Source organism: Babylonia areolata, chromosome 29, assembly GCF_041734735.1.
Source record: "Babylonia areolata isolate BAREFJ2019XMU chromosome 29, ASM4173473v1, whole genome shotgun sequence".
Lineage (NCBI taxonomy): Eukaryota > Metazoa > Mollusca > Gastropoda > Neogastropoda > Buccinidae > Babylonia > Babylonia areolata.
In genome coordinates this window covers 23,696,863-23,709,839 of record NC_134904.1, presented here as the reverse complement: position 1 = coordinate 23,709,839, position 12,977 = coordinate 23,696,863, and the positions used below count along the sequence as shown (strand labels likewise).

General features: G+C 38.9%; 1 protein-coding gene across 1 annotated transcript in view; it reads left to right on the top strand.

Annotated features, from left to right (window-relative positions):
- LOC143302199 (ras-related protein Rab-35-like) overlaps positions 1–10,667 on the top strand; it is a 49,451-nt gene extending 38,784 nt beyond the window's left edge. Inside the window, exons 3-6 of the mRNA XM_076616763.1 lie at positions 1,369–1,492; positions 7,343–7,467; positions 7,813–7,937; positions 9,058–10,667. Of these exons, the coding sequence (XP_076472878.1) occupies positions 1,369–1,492; positions 7,343–7,467; positions 7,813–7,937; positions 9,058–9,192 (509 nt within the window). The 3' untranslated portion in view covers positions 9,193–10,667. The remainder of the gene's footprint in view (positions 1–1,368; positions 1,493–7,342; positions 7,468–7,812; positions 7,938–9,057) is intronic.
- Positions 10,668–12,977: the final 2,310 nt, after the last annotated feature.

Below are 12,977 nucleotides of genomic sequence, written 5' to 3'. Positions count from 1 at the left end.
GAGCAGCATCTTAAGTGATGTGCTAAAGACAATTAAGGGGGAGGGGAGGAGGCTGTGTAGGCATTTTCTTGTGGTTATGATAATGGTGAGGGGGTTGGGGGGGTGTTTTTTAGGCAGTGGCTCATCCAAGGGGCTGCTCTTGGTGCAGAATCTGATGTGATGCACTACAGTAGTCTCTTTCTTTCTTTCTTTCTTTATCCGTCCTCTTGTACCATCTAGGGCGTCGAGGGGAGAAAGAGCTGACGGGCCCTGGCAAGCTGGAAGGCCTCGTTGGGTGGAATGTTGTGGATCTTCAGGGTTTCTTTCACACCGTCAATCCAGGTCTTCCTTGGTCTTCCTCTTGCCTTGTATCCTGATATCCTTTTGTTGTACGCTTTACTGGCCATCTGGTGAGGTGCCATACGTGTTAGATGTCCAAACCATCTGATCGTTTGCCTTTGGATATGGTGGAGGACAGGTGTTGTTCCCACCATTTCTCTGATCCTGGTGTTTCTGATCATGTCCCGTCTGGTCTTGTTGACAGCTCTCCTCAGACATCGCATCTCGCAAGTGGTTATTTTGCGTTCCAGACTTTTTGTCAGGGTCCATGTCTGGCACTGGTAGGTCAAGATCTTCATCCCCACTACAGTAGTACAGACAGTAAATTGATAAAAATAGAACTGCCAACAACAATCATTTATGATGCCATCTTTCAACAAGCACAGATTTTTTTAAGGTTGACTTTTTCAGGGAAACCAACAAACTTACCAAGACTGTATTTAGAAGAATTTACATGGTGTACAAAATATTCTCTTTTAACTTACTCCGCCGACAAAAATCACTTTCACCAATAAACTGTTGAAACAGTGATAAGAAATAGATAATTTAATGTGTTTTTGGCCCCAAGATGGCAGTTACAGTTATGACTCGGCTATAATTGTGTGAACAATATATCCCTGTCAACTAAATCAAATAAAATGATGATGATTATGATCTTGATGTCTGTTGTGGAGGTACAGACATTGCACTGCACACATTTCACAATAGACAACCTGTTGCAAATAGAGAAAAAGACACAGACCCATGTTATAATGGGACAGATGGACATCATAAAATTACAACCAAAGCTCCTACTTCTGGCACTTCCTGAACACTATTCAGTTGCATTTGTACATCAACAGCTGCCACTTAGTACTTGATAATTGCCACTATTGCTGCTGTTGTTGGTAGTCCTTTACTACCATTATTATTTCTTTCCTTGTATTTATGGTTTGAATCAGGAAACATGTTTTGTTGCTAACCAGTTGCAGCATCCAGCATATTAGAAGAGCAACATTAGAATAGACAATGAACACTTCAACAGCATATTTTCTGTTCATTTCATTGCAGGGACTTACATTACAACCATTGGCGTGGACTTCAAGATCCGTACCATAGAGGTGCGAGGAGAGCGAGTGAAGCTGCAAATTTGGGACACTGCTGGTCAGGAGCGATTCCGCACCATCACTTCCACGTAGGTGCTTTGAGTCTCCTTTGGTGGAGTATTCTATTTACTGGTACTCGTAGCATCAGTGAAGACATTGTCAGTTACCGTTAAGGTGCAGCATTCCCATTTACTGGTACTCAAAGTATCAGTGAAGACACTCTAAGATCCTGTGTAGATGTTGCATTCCCGTTTACTGTTACTTGTAGTATCAGTGAATACAGAGGAAGTTCCTGTTTAAGAGCTGCTTTTCAATGTTCTGGAACTGTGGTAGGACCAATGAAAACATTGTTAGTTTCAATTTAGGTGCTATGTTCCTCTCCTGTTCACGTTTGGTATCAATATCAGTGAAGACATTCTTCCATCTTGTTGTTACTTTCATGTCTACTTGTACAAGGGATGTTCATGAAAGATTTCCCCTGAAATACTTTCGGTTATTGTAGGAGGCTGAAAACAAGTGAAATTGTACATGTATGATATTATTTATTAATAATACATATCTCTGCATTTGCATCTCTGAACTCGTGACAGTTTCTCTTTTACAGGTGCTATGGTGGAGTAAGGTGTGATAATGGAGCCAGTTGAATGCAGAGTGGTCATCAAGTTTCTGTATTTGAGAGGCAGCACACCAAGGGAGACATTCGTTGAGATGAAAGGGACTTATGGGGAGGATGCCCCATCATATGTACATAGTCAAGCACTGGCATCGTCAATTCAAGTGTTGTTGAACATCATTGGAAACCGCTCTGATTCCTGGGTGACCACAGTCTATCATTGATGAAGACACCATCCCACAAGTGGGGACTGCTATTTTGGAGGATAGCTGCATAACTGTTCGCCAGCTAGCCCAAGATAAGATCAGTGTGGGGTCTGTGGAAAAAATAATTCATGACCCATTAGCACATACTGAAGTTGTCTGCATGATGTATTATCCGGTTGTTCACACCTTTCCAGAAGTAAAAACAAGTCACATGTTCCCAGGCTGTTTTGGCCATGTGCCAAGAAAACCAGGACTTCTTCGACAGACTCGTTACACAGGACAAAACATGTGTCCATCTCTATGATCCAGAGGCTAAAGCCCAATTGAAGAAATGGAAGCATTTTGACTCAGCCCCTCCAAAGAAGGCACATGTGCAACCCATACGGTCATGCCTACAGTCTTTGGGGACCAGCACGGAGTAGCGATGATGAATTGATTGGCAAAGGGTACCACAATTATTGGGACATACAGTGCTTCATTTCTGGAGAAATTGCGGGAAGCCATCAGAACTGAGAGGCGTGGCATGCTGAACAAAGGTGTCCACCTCCTTCAAGACAACGCCCTGGTTCACAACTCAAATATTGCCAGGATGGAAGCATGGTTCTGCGGCAGTGAAGTCCTTCCTTGCCCCCTTACTCTCCTGACCTCACACCATCTGACTTCCATCTCTTTCTAACCATGCAGTCATTTTGAAGGGCAAGCACTTCCTAGACAATGAAACACTTTATTTTGGAGATCAAACGGTGCCTTATAGTGCAAACTTTTGACTTCTACAAGCAAGATCTTCACAGCTGCATAAAGCAATGGGAGAAGTGTATCACCCTTAGAGGTACCTATGTAGAGAAAGACTAATAAGTAAATAACTGTGTCAAGTTTCATTCCTCTCAGTCCATGGGAAGTTGGTCAGAGAAATCTTTAATCCCTATCTTGCCTATATGACGAGATAACTCACCAGCGCAGCTGTGTACACTTTGCTGCCACAATGACAAGATAACTCATCAGCGAAATATTCTAACTTTTCCCTGGTTTGTATTGAGTTCGTTGACAAAAATACTGGTAGCTTTAGCTTGGGGAATCTTTCTAGATTCTATTGATAGATAGAAACCCCATTTACATCATGAGGCAGTCCTTTATTTGAACAATTTTGTTGGGTTACTGCCACAGTGTTTTGCCTGGCTTGTTTCGCGCTCAGCAAAATGTCCAACACCGTGCTCAAGCTATGCGATCGTGGTGCAGTGAAACAACCAAGATTGCTTTCTTTAGCTGATGCTTAGGCAGAATTGAAGCGTCAACTCAAAGAAGAAAACAGTGATGAACTTGTTTCGGACGATTCAATCGAAAATAAGGGGAGAAATGAAGAGACTTGCCAGAATACGATGAACATTGAGTGATGGAGCAGTCAACAGAAACATGACCAAATTATTAGCAATACACACTGTGAGCAACAATCTTGACACTGAGTCAGTGCTGTCTTTGGTGAACTGAATAAACTGTACTGGTTGAGAGAGGCAGTAGAGAAGGGGTGTGGTGTCCCAGGCAGCATGGACTCACATCAGTATGTTATCTATCACTTTAGAGTAGTCACAATAAATTGTGTATATGTTTCTTTTTATTGTGGTTGTTCTAGTATAATTTGTGTATACAGGTATTGTCCATTTGTCTGTAAAATATTGTATTACTGTGCAAACTATCTGACTTATGTTTGTATTGAACATGTAGAAAATGTGACAAAAAACAAAACGCTGATTTAAAAACAATTGCATGCCATTGAAAATACACAAAATTGGAAAACATAATGTGTTTTGTATTCTTTATTCATTTGCCTTTCAGAAAATATACACTTTTATGGGTCTCTCCAATAACAAAGTGCACAGAATATTTTGAAAATATATACCTAGTTTTTAGGAGGAAAAAAAACCCACTGGCAAATCACTTTTAGTAATTTCCTTTACAGCTGTGCAACATAGCAACCTTTCCTCTTTTTTTTCTTTTGCATTGAAAGTTACATTTCTCAAGAAAAACACATGTAATCCAATTCCATGTAAAGTCATCAAAATTACAAAACATAATCAGATTCCATCAAAAACCAGTGAAGCATTACGCAGTAGAATCTACTTCTAGGAGTATGCGTAAACACTGGCAAGATCCCTTTACAGAAGTTATAATATATATCATTCATTATTTGAAAGGGATCTTTTATAATTTTGCATACCCCCTCTTCCACAGTAGCACATAAGATACCTGTACACAACAGAAAGTTTGTTCGATTGAGGTTAGGAAAGTGGTCTCGGAATTCTGCAAAAATAAAACAGTGATTATTCCCCACATAAATAAACAAAATTCCATTCTTTCACAAACACTACTCTCCTGTCTCTTATGATATTGGCATTGTATTTAATGCATTCTCTTGATTCTGCCATGAATTCAGAAGTGTTCTGATGTAGACATTTTAAGTCTATTTCATTTCAGATATTTTGATACATTCAACTAAAAAATTATTATAGTGTCTTATACAAACATGTACATATTCCTCACCAAGCTTTTGGTAAGTTTTGAAACTCTGGATGAATTTCAAGAACAAAAGTTTGCATTTCCCCATATCTTTTAATTCTCTGTTACCAAGAAATGATGGAGTCTCCCGTCGGTCCGACGGATGAGTAGGCAGGCAGGCTTATCTGTCGGTGTATGTCCTCATATGGGAGAAGAGGCCGATTCTGGATACGCAGCACTTCCCGCAGGTGTTGCAAGGGAAAACGTCTCCAGAAATTGAGCCCTGCTTCCTTCGTTCCTGCTTCTCCTTAATGGCCAGCGTTCTCTTGTTTTCAAACGTCTTTATGCCACCAGAGCACAGCATCCTCCAGTGAGAGCGGTCAAGGGCATCAGTTTACCAGGAAGCCATGTCTGTGTCACAGGCTTTGAGGTTTGTCTTCAAGGTGTCCTTGAAGCGCTTGCAGGGTCTTCCACGTTCACGGTGGCCTTCCTTCAGCTGGCCACACAAAAGCATCTTCGGGATCCTGCTGTCTGCCATGCGGACAACGTGTCCTGTCCAGCGTAGCTGGCACTGGATCAGCAGGCTTTCAATGCTGGGCAGGCCGCTCCTCTCTAGGACCTGGAGGTTGGAGACCCTGTCTTGCCACTTTATGTCGAGGATCTTTCATAGGCATCTCTGGTGAAACTGCTCAAGTTGTTGAATGTGACGGCGATACGTCGTCCATGTTTGACAACAGTACAACAAGGTGGTCAGCACAACAGCTCTGCAGGTTTATATCTTGGTGCTGAGCCTGATGCCTTTGTTGTTCCACAGCCTGTTGTTGAGTCTGCCAAAGGCGGAGCTGGCCTTGGCGATGCGCAGAGTCACTTCTGCATCAAGGGCTCCGTTGCTGCATAGGTTGCTGCCCAGGTAGCAAAAAATATTTAATCATGAAATATACACCTGTACATCAGTCGTCTGTAGACCTTCCTCTATGAAGGCTTACAGGCAATACTTTTTCTTTTTTTTAATTCTAGCTGGTTTACCACTTCAAGAGAGAGAAAAAAGTATACAAAATATTTGCAGTTCCTTAATAACATTAGTTGGCAGATCTAGCTGACTCAGAAAGAAGTATGTAAATTTTGACAATATCAGGGTTTTTCATACTGTTATTTTGCAAAGTGGGGTCAGCTGACACTTATTCCATTTAAGCAATAATCTGCAAACAAATTGCATTTAATTGCACATACTTAACCGTGACCCAACTAGTGCAGACTCCGGCAGGGGTCTGACATTCCTGTCAGTTGTATTTTCCTTCAAAATGTTTATCCACCAGTATCAGTACAAAACAAAATTCCAAGAACCATTAAGAATTCCACGATTCCAGGAAAACTTCCAGCAATAAGAGTTTTTCTTTCTAGTCCACACCACATTGTGTTTTTTCATTGTTTATCTTTAGGTCTGATATTTCTTGAAAAAGTTTTAGTACTGCAACACACTTGCTGAATGACTCTTCACTGCCTTCAAGGCACAGACTCATGTCGTCAGCGAAATGAGAAAGGACGACCTCATGTGCTCATGCTGTTATTCCCTTTGCTCATACTTTAATTTCCTTAATTTTATTGTGTTGTCTAATAAAGGTGGGCAACACCTCTGCACATATCAGGTACAAATATGGAGAGCATGGATCTCCCTGTCGCACCCATTTTCCAATATTGAACCATTTTGAACAGTGACCGTTTACAGAGACACAGTGAAAACCTACTGAATTGTATCTGGGCCAAAATTAAGAAATGTTTGTGCTTTGTGCAAAAAGGACCATGAGACACGTTTAAACATCTCACAGTATATACCATAAGGAGCATCACAGGAATATTTTTTTGTTCAGTTTACTGTAATACATCATATATTTTTTTCTGATATTATCACCAATATAATGCCCTTTCATAAAACCTTTTTGAGCTTCATTTGCTATTTTGGGCAGAACCATCTTGGTATGGTTTGCAATAGATGTATCTGATAGTTGTATCTGCCAAGTTTTTTTTTTGGGGGGGGGGGGTTGTTTTTGTTTGTTTTTTGTTGTTTTGTTTTGTTTTTGTTTTTTCACCTTTGTGAAAATTTGAACTAAAAAAATAATAACTTGAATTCAAAATTTCACAAAAGTTATTAAAAAAAAAAATTTTTTTTAAATGGTAACTTGGCAGTATCAAGAACACTTTTTCATAAATGGACACAAAGGCACATAAAATATGGCTGCACACATCTACAAGGCAAATCTGTGTGCACACACACACGCACACACATGCGCGCTCGCACCAAAAATGAGGGGAGGCATCAAATATACATTCACATAAAGAGCCAAAAGAACACGCACACACACACCCATGCATGTACACACAAAAATCCAAAGCATTAACATCCATTTCCAGATTCTGACAAGGAAGATCAACATTTTCATGAATAGTCATGAATTTTTACATGATCAATTGATATTGTGTGAGACAGACTTTCAACAATATTGGTGTCAGGTGGCTAGCTTGCTGCCACATCAGTGGGTCATTTCAAATGTATATGCATCAGTGACTCATGACTCAATGTATACCTGACTTGTATTTATGTTATACTCACCTGTGTTTGTTTCTGATCACAGGTACTACCGAGGGACACATGGTGTTGTTGTCGTGTACGATGTCACCAGTGGTGAATCCTTTGCAAATGTCCGGCGATGGCTGCATGAAATTGACAACAACTGTGACGTTGTCAACAGGATATTGGGTATGACTGGAAATCCATTATTTATTCTTTATATGTGGGTGGGTGTATCTGTGTGAATATGTATATTTTACTAGTGTTCATACCTGTGTGATGTGATAAATGTGTGTGTGTTTGTGTATGTGTGTAGGCACTTGTGTGTATGATGGCTGGAACAAGGTGGGATGGAATAGGTGGGTGTGGATGTGTGAATGACAACTAGGTGCACTATATTTTTAGGTTATGCATACTGTCACGGCCAGTACATCCTTAGTTCTCCACCACTTGCCTTTTTCTGTACAGTGTTTAATATAAACACCAAAAATCCCTTCTGGTTACATTGTTGATTGATTGTGTTGTGATGGCCAGTGGGAAACAAGAATGATGACCCAGACAGGAAGGTGGTGTTGACAGAAGACGCACAGACGTTTGCTCAGCAGATGGGTATCCAGCTTTTTGAGACCAGTGCCAAAGAAAACATCAATGTGGAAGAGGTGAGCTTCCCTTTTCCTGGTTTATATAATGTTGAGGTGTGAGAGATGGTACAGCATCTCTGGTCTCTGGAAAAGGAGCAATTGATAAATTACACACACACAAGTTTCAAGTTTTGATTATCCTTTCACTCCAATTGGAGAATGGAAGACCACTTCAGAATGTTTTCATTCCCACAAAAAACATTTCCAAATGCACAACAGTGTCACATCAAATTTGAGAAAGTACAAATTTCATCCCAAAAGAGTATCCAGACAACTTTTGCAAATTTAGTGAACTTACAGCTAAAATAACTTTTCTGCCCACTTTTAGCATGTTACAAAAATTAAAAATCAATTTCAGAGACAAATATTTTTTAGGCACATACCCTTTTCACAGTTGATCATACTTGGGACATTCCATTATAAAATGGAACTCGTCCCCAATCACAGATACATTACATCAATGGGTCATTTCAAATTTGTATACATCAAAGACTGATGGTCAACACAGAACCTAACCGCAGAGTGTTGTAACTGCAGCATATATCATAATAATTATGTCAGCCCATTAAAGTGGAATTGACTCACACATGTATATGATTGCTCTTTTTATTAAGTTGGGGTTTTTTTCATAAGTTTTACCCCATTCATTTTTGTATTTGCACTTTTATCCCCAAATCCAAAATCAGGCAGTTGTATGTGATTGCATACCCAAGTACATGTTTGAATTGAATAAAACAAGAAAAGAAACAACAGAAAAGAAAAGAAAACATGGGAAATGGTCATTTGTGTCCATTTGGAGGGTGGTTGGATAGATCCACACAGTTACGATGATCTCTTTAAATTGTTCATCAGTATCGTTTTTTCTTTTGCAGATACAGTTCTTGAATCCTTCAAGCCTTGATAAAGTGTTTATATATATATATATATATATATATATATATATATATATATATATATATATATGTGTGTGTGTGTGTGTATGTGTGTGTGTGTCTGAGTGTGTGCGTGCGTGCATGCGTGTGTTCTGTTTTGATATGATTATGTTAAGAAAATAAGATTACATATGCTTTGCAGTAAATTACCATAGCAGAATTGGGTTTCCTTTTCCTAAATGTCTTTTTCTTTCTATTCCATGCAGATGTTCTTAGCAATAACGACACAAGTGCTGCAGACCAAGAAAGAGCAGCAGAAGAAAGCCTCTGAACAGCCAGCAGCCACTATCTCTTTATCAGACAAAAGAGGTGGTGGCGGAAAGAAAAAATGCTGCTCATAGTATCAGTAATGTTTAGTCGGGCCTAGCATTGTTCCATTTCTTGTTTCGTCACTGGATCCCTCTGTTTGGGTTTTTGTTATACTGGTCTATTTTGTTTGATTGGTTCTGTCTTATTTTTGTTTTTTGTAGGTTAATATTTGTATGTTATCAAGACCTGGCCTGCATGTTGGGTTTATGCTTAAGTCAGGCATGTGTTCCCTTCTTTTCTCTTTTTTTTTCAAGCAGTTGTGGTGTAGCACATGTGGATCAGTCCACACTCTTTGATGCCTTCTTGAAACTATAACTGTTTTTGTAATACTTGGTAGCATGTTAAAAGTGTGGTCACAGTCACTTTTGTTGGGTTTTGTTGTTGTTGTTTTGTGCTTCTGAACTGAGGGTTTGACATTTTTGTTCCGTGATAATGAATGGTTTAGTGAAAGACTGTAAGAGTAAATCAGTGAATTTGTTTGCTTTGGAATTTCTATTTCTGCAGTGTTTCTCAAACACCCCTCCCCCAACTAAAACAAAAACAAACAAACCAAAAAACAAAAAATAAAAACAAAAAACAGCTATCACTGAATGAGCAATATAAGAACACTAAAGGGGTTCTTCCACAGTGCTGATAAAATAAGAAAAATACACCCCCTACCCAGTCTTCTCCCCTCCACCTAAAAGAAACAACAGAGTGAAATCTTTTTGTGTGTGTTTGGGGGTAAAGAAATAACTACATAATGCTTGTTTACATCTCGCTTATATGAAAAAAGACAAGATACACAGTTGCGTACATGAAAACAAAGCAAACGCATCAGTGATAGAATAACTGGCGGTGGGACTGTGAGTTCCTAGTCTGCCTCAAAACAATACATTGGCTGGTTGATTTTATATTGTCAAGGCACTTAACAAGGAAGGGGTTTAGAAAGTGAACATTGTAAGCTGGCACAGCTCAAAGGCATGATCCCAATAATGTAGTAATAATGTGGAGGCTTATGTAGTCATTCGGATGAGATGATAAACCGAGGTCCCATGTGCAGCATGCACTTAGCGCACGTAAAAGAACCCACGGCAACAAAAGGGTTGTTCCTGGCAAAATTCTGTAGAAAAATCCACTTGGATAGGAAAAACAAATAAAACTGCACGCAGAAAAAAATACAAAAAAATGGGTGGCGCTGTAGTGTAGCGACGCGCTCTGCCTGGGGAGAGCAGCCCGAATTTCACACAGAGAAATCTGTTGTGATAAAAAGAAATACAAATAACAAATAGTGCAGTTTCCCATTTTCAAGAGCAGGCTCACCACGTTTTACAGCAAAAAAAACAAACAAACCAGATGAATAACATTTTACAGATATAATAATAAAAATGAGATAAAACAGTTCACTTCCCACATATCACTTACAGCACAATAAATGGTACATCACACACACACACACACACACATACCACACACACACATACATACCACACACACACACACACACACACACACACACACACACACATCACTAAAAATCTGCTTAAAGCCAACAACGACACAGAGAATCAATAGAGATAAACAAAAGTAAAACTGAGATGAACTACACATTTCACACATAACTCTAAAAATCATACAGAATGTTTCAGTTCTCTCCTGTCTCCTTCGTCAAGACTATTATATGTGTATGAAAAAAAAATTCAAAGAAAGAAGGAAAAAAAGGGGGACAGTGAGAGTGGCATTCTATTGTTGTTTTAGAACATTTATTATCACTATATCAGGTCTTCTTAGGTCAGCTCAGGAGACACCATGGCAGAATCAGGCATTGGACTTATGATCCAGTGGTCAGGTTTTGATCCCCTGATGATCCAGTGGTCAGGGTTCGATCACCTGTTCTGGCCTATCCTCAGGAAAGGCAATTGTTCCAATTTTCCTCACACCACCCACATGTATTCAGATGGGTACCTGACTTGGTTTTCGAAGGTTAAAACAGCGGAAAGTGAGGATTGGGTCCTGCCCCCATGTACAGAGCCTTAGACACTGGATATGAATTCTCTGCCCTGATGGCCACAAAAGGCTGTGGGACCTTTAACCATTTGATCTTACTTCTGAGAAATAAAACAGAAACAAAGTCCCTGACATTAGGGCTCTGGACTTTGCTGGTCTGATTGTGCATGAACAAAAAAAGGTTGATATGACTTGATTTTTTTTTCATTTTATTCATTTATGTTTGTTCTCTTATTTACGGTTCTGTGTGTGACTGCATAAGGAAATATTATTCTGAACTTTCCTGCAGTTTCACTCATTTATATTCCTGATATAATTATAGGATTAGCAGTTCTGTGTGTGCTTGTGTTCCAACTTTGTGTGTTTTGCTGCAGTCTCTGTAGTTTTGTGTCAAAGAATATATGCTTTTTGTTAACTGTCTAGTGCTCTCTAGAAGGTGTGAATTTGTTTTGTGCTTTGCTCAAAGTCACCATTGTTGGTTTGTTGCTAATGCTATTCTGAATTTGATCGATTCATCAGACTTTGTCTTGTCATATTAAGAAATTCCATAAATAGTTGACGCATTTTTACTTCAACCTATACAAGCTTGCAGGATTGCACACATTTACACAAGCACATATATGACCCATTGTTCACACACAGATGAGAAAATAAAAAGCAAGGAAAAGCGGGGAGGGGGGAAATGAGAGTAAACCAAACTTTGTTGTTGTTTTTAGTAAATATATGTTAAGAAATCCAGTTAGTTTTAAAACATGTCCACCAAAACTGTCAGGACATCCAGGTAGATACCAACATACCATCCTCAGTGTCCTACAGGTGAAAACATTCAGTCATTTCAATAGGTACGATGATAAAATGAACAAGAGAGACAAGGCATTCAAGACTTACTTGTGATACACACTTGAAAAAAAGATAAATAAAAAAGAAAATCAGATTTTACTTCTAACAAATTAAACAAATCGTTGAAATGTGTTCTGTATTTGATATAAAGTTTCAGGTAATTTTTAAAAAAAAATTTTTATGGGAATAAAAAGCCATAAAGTAGATTCAAACCAAGCATGTTCGGGCGAGAGGAATCAGTCTTGCGCACAGTGCCAACATTGACATTCAAAAGTAATATTCAATCATGTTGTTTTTTAGCATGATAAATCGGTTATGGTATTTGAGGTGATAACGCCGTTTAAATCATGTTATTTTGATATCTCGGGCATTTCAGAAATTCTGTAAGTCTGCAGTAAAGGAGATGTTGCCATCACCTCAGGTACACTGCAAGTGCAACATTTGGATCTCTAGATCTAGAAAAATGTTCGACAGGCTTAGTTACACTCACCAGGAAACTATGACATGGTCGATTCAATTTCTCTTTTATGTTCATTCTAGTTAATTCAGTATCCACTTTAAAATATTCATATGCGGTAAACCTGTTAATGATGTAGTTTATGTCACTGTATGTTTCTGTCCAGAATTTTTATTTCTCTTCTTTTGATTGCAAACAAGAAAAATCAAGGTCTGCACAGTCCAGCTTAGCAAGACTGACCAAAACTCAGTGAAACGGTCGATTCATGTTGTTGTTTTAATGTTCATTCAAGTTAATTCAGTGTCCACATTAGAATATTCATGTGCAGTAAACATGTCGATGGTGTTTTTTGTTTTGTGTTCTGTCCAGAATTTGTATTTCTTTTCTTTTAATTGTGAACAAGAAAAACAAGGTAATGCCGTCTCTTTACCAAGCATAGCCTGTCCGTTCTGGCAACTGGGATGCGGTAATATGATGTTTGATGATTTTTTTCTCTACTATGTTTAAGCCAAATTTGGTATTGGCAGACAAAGT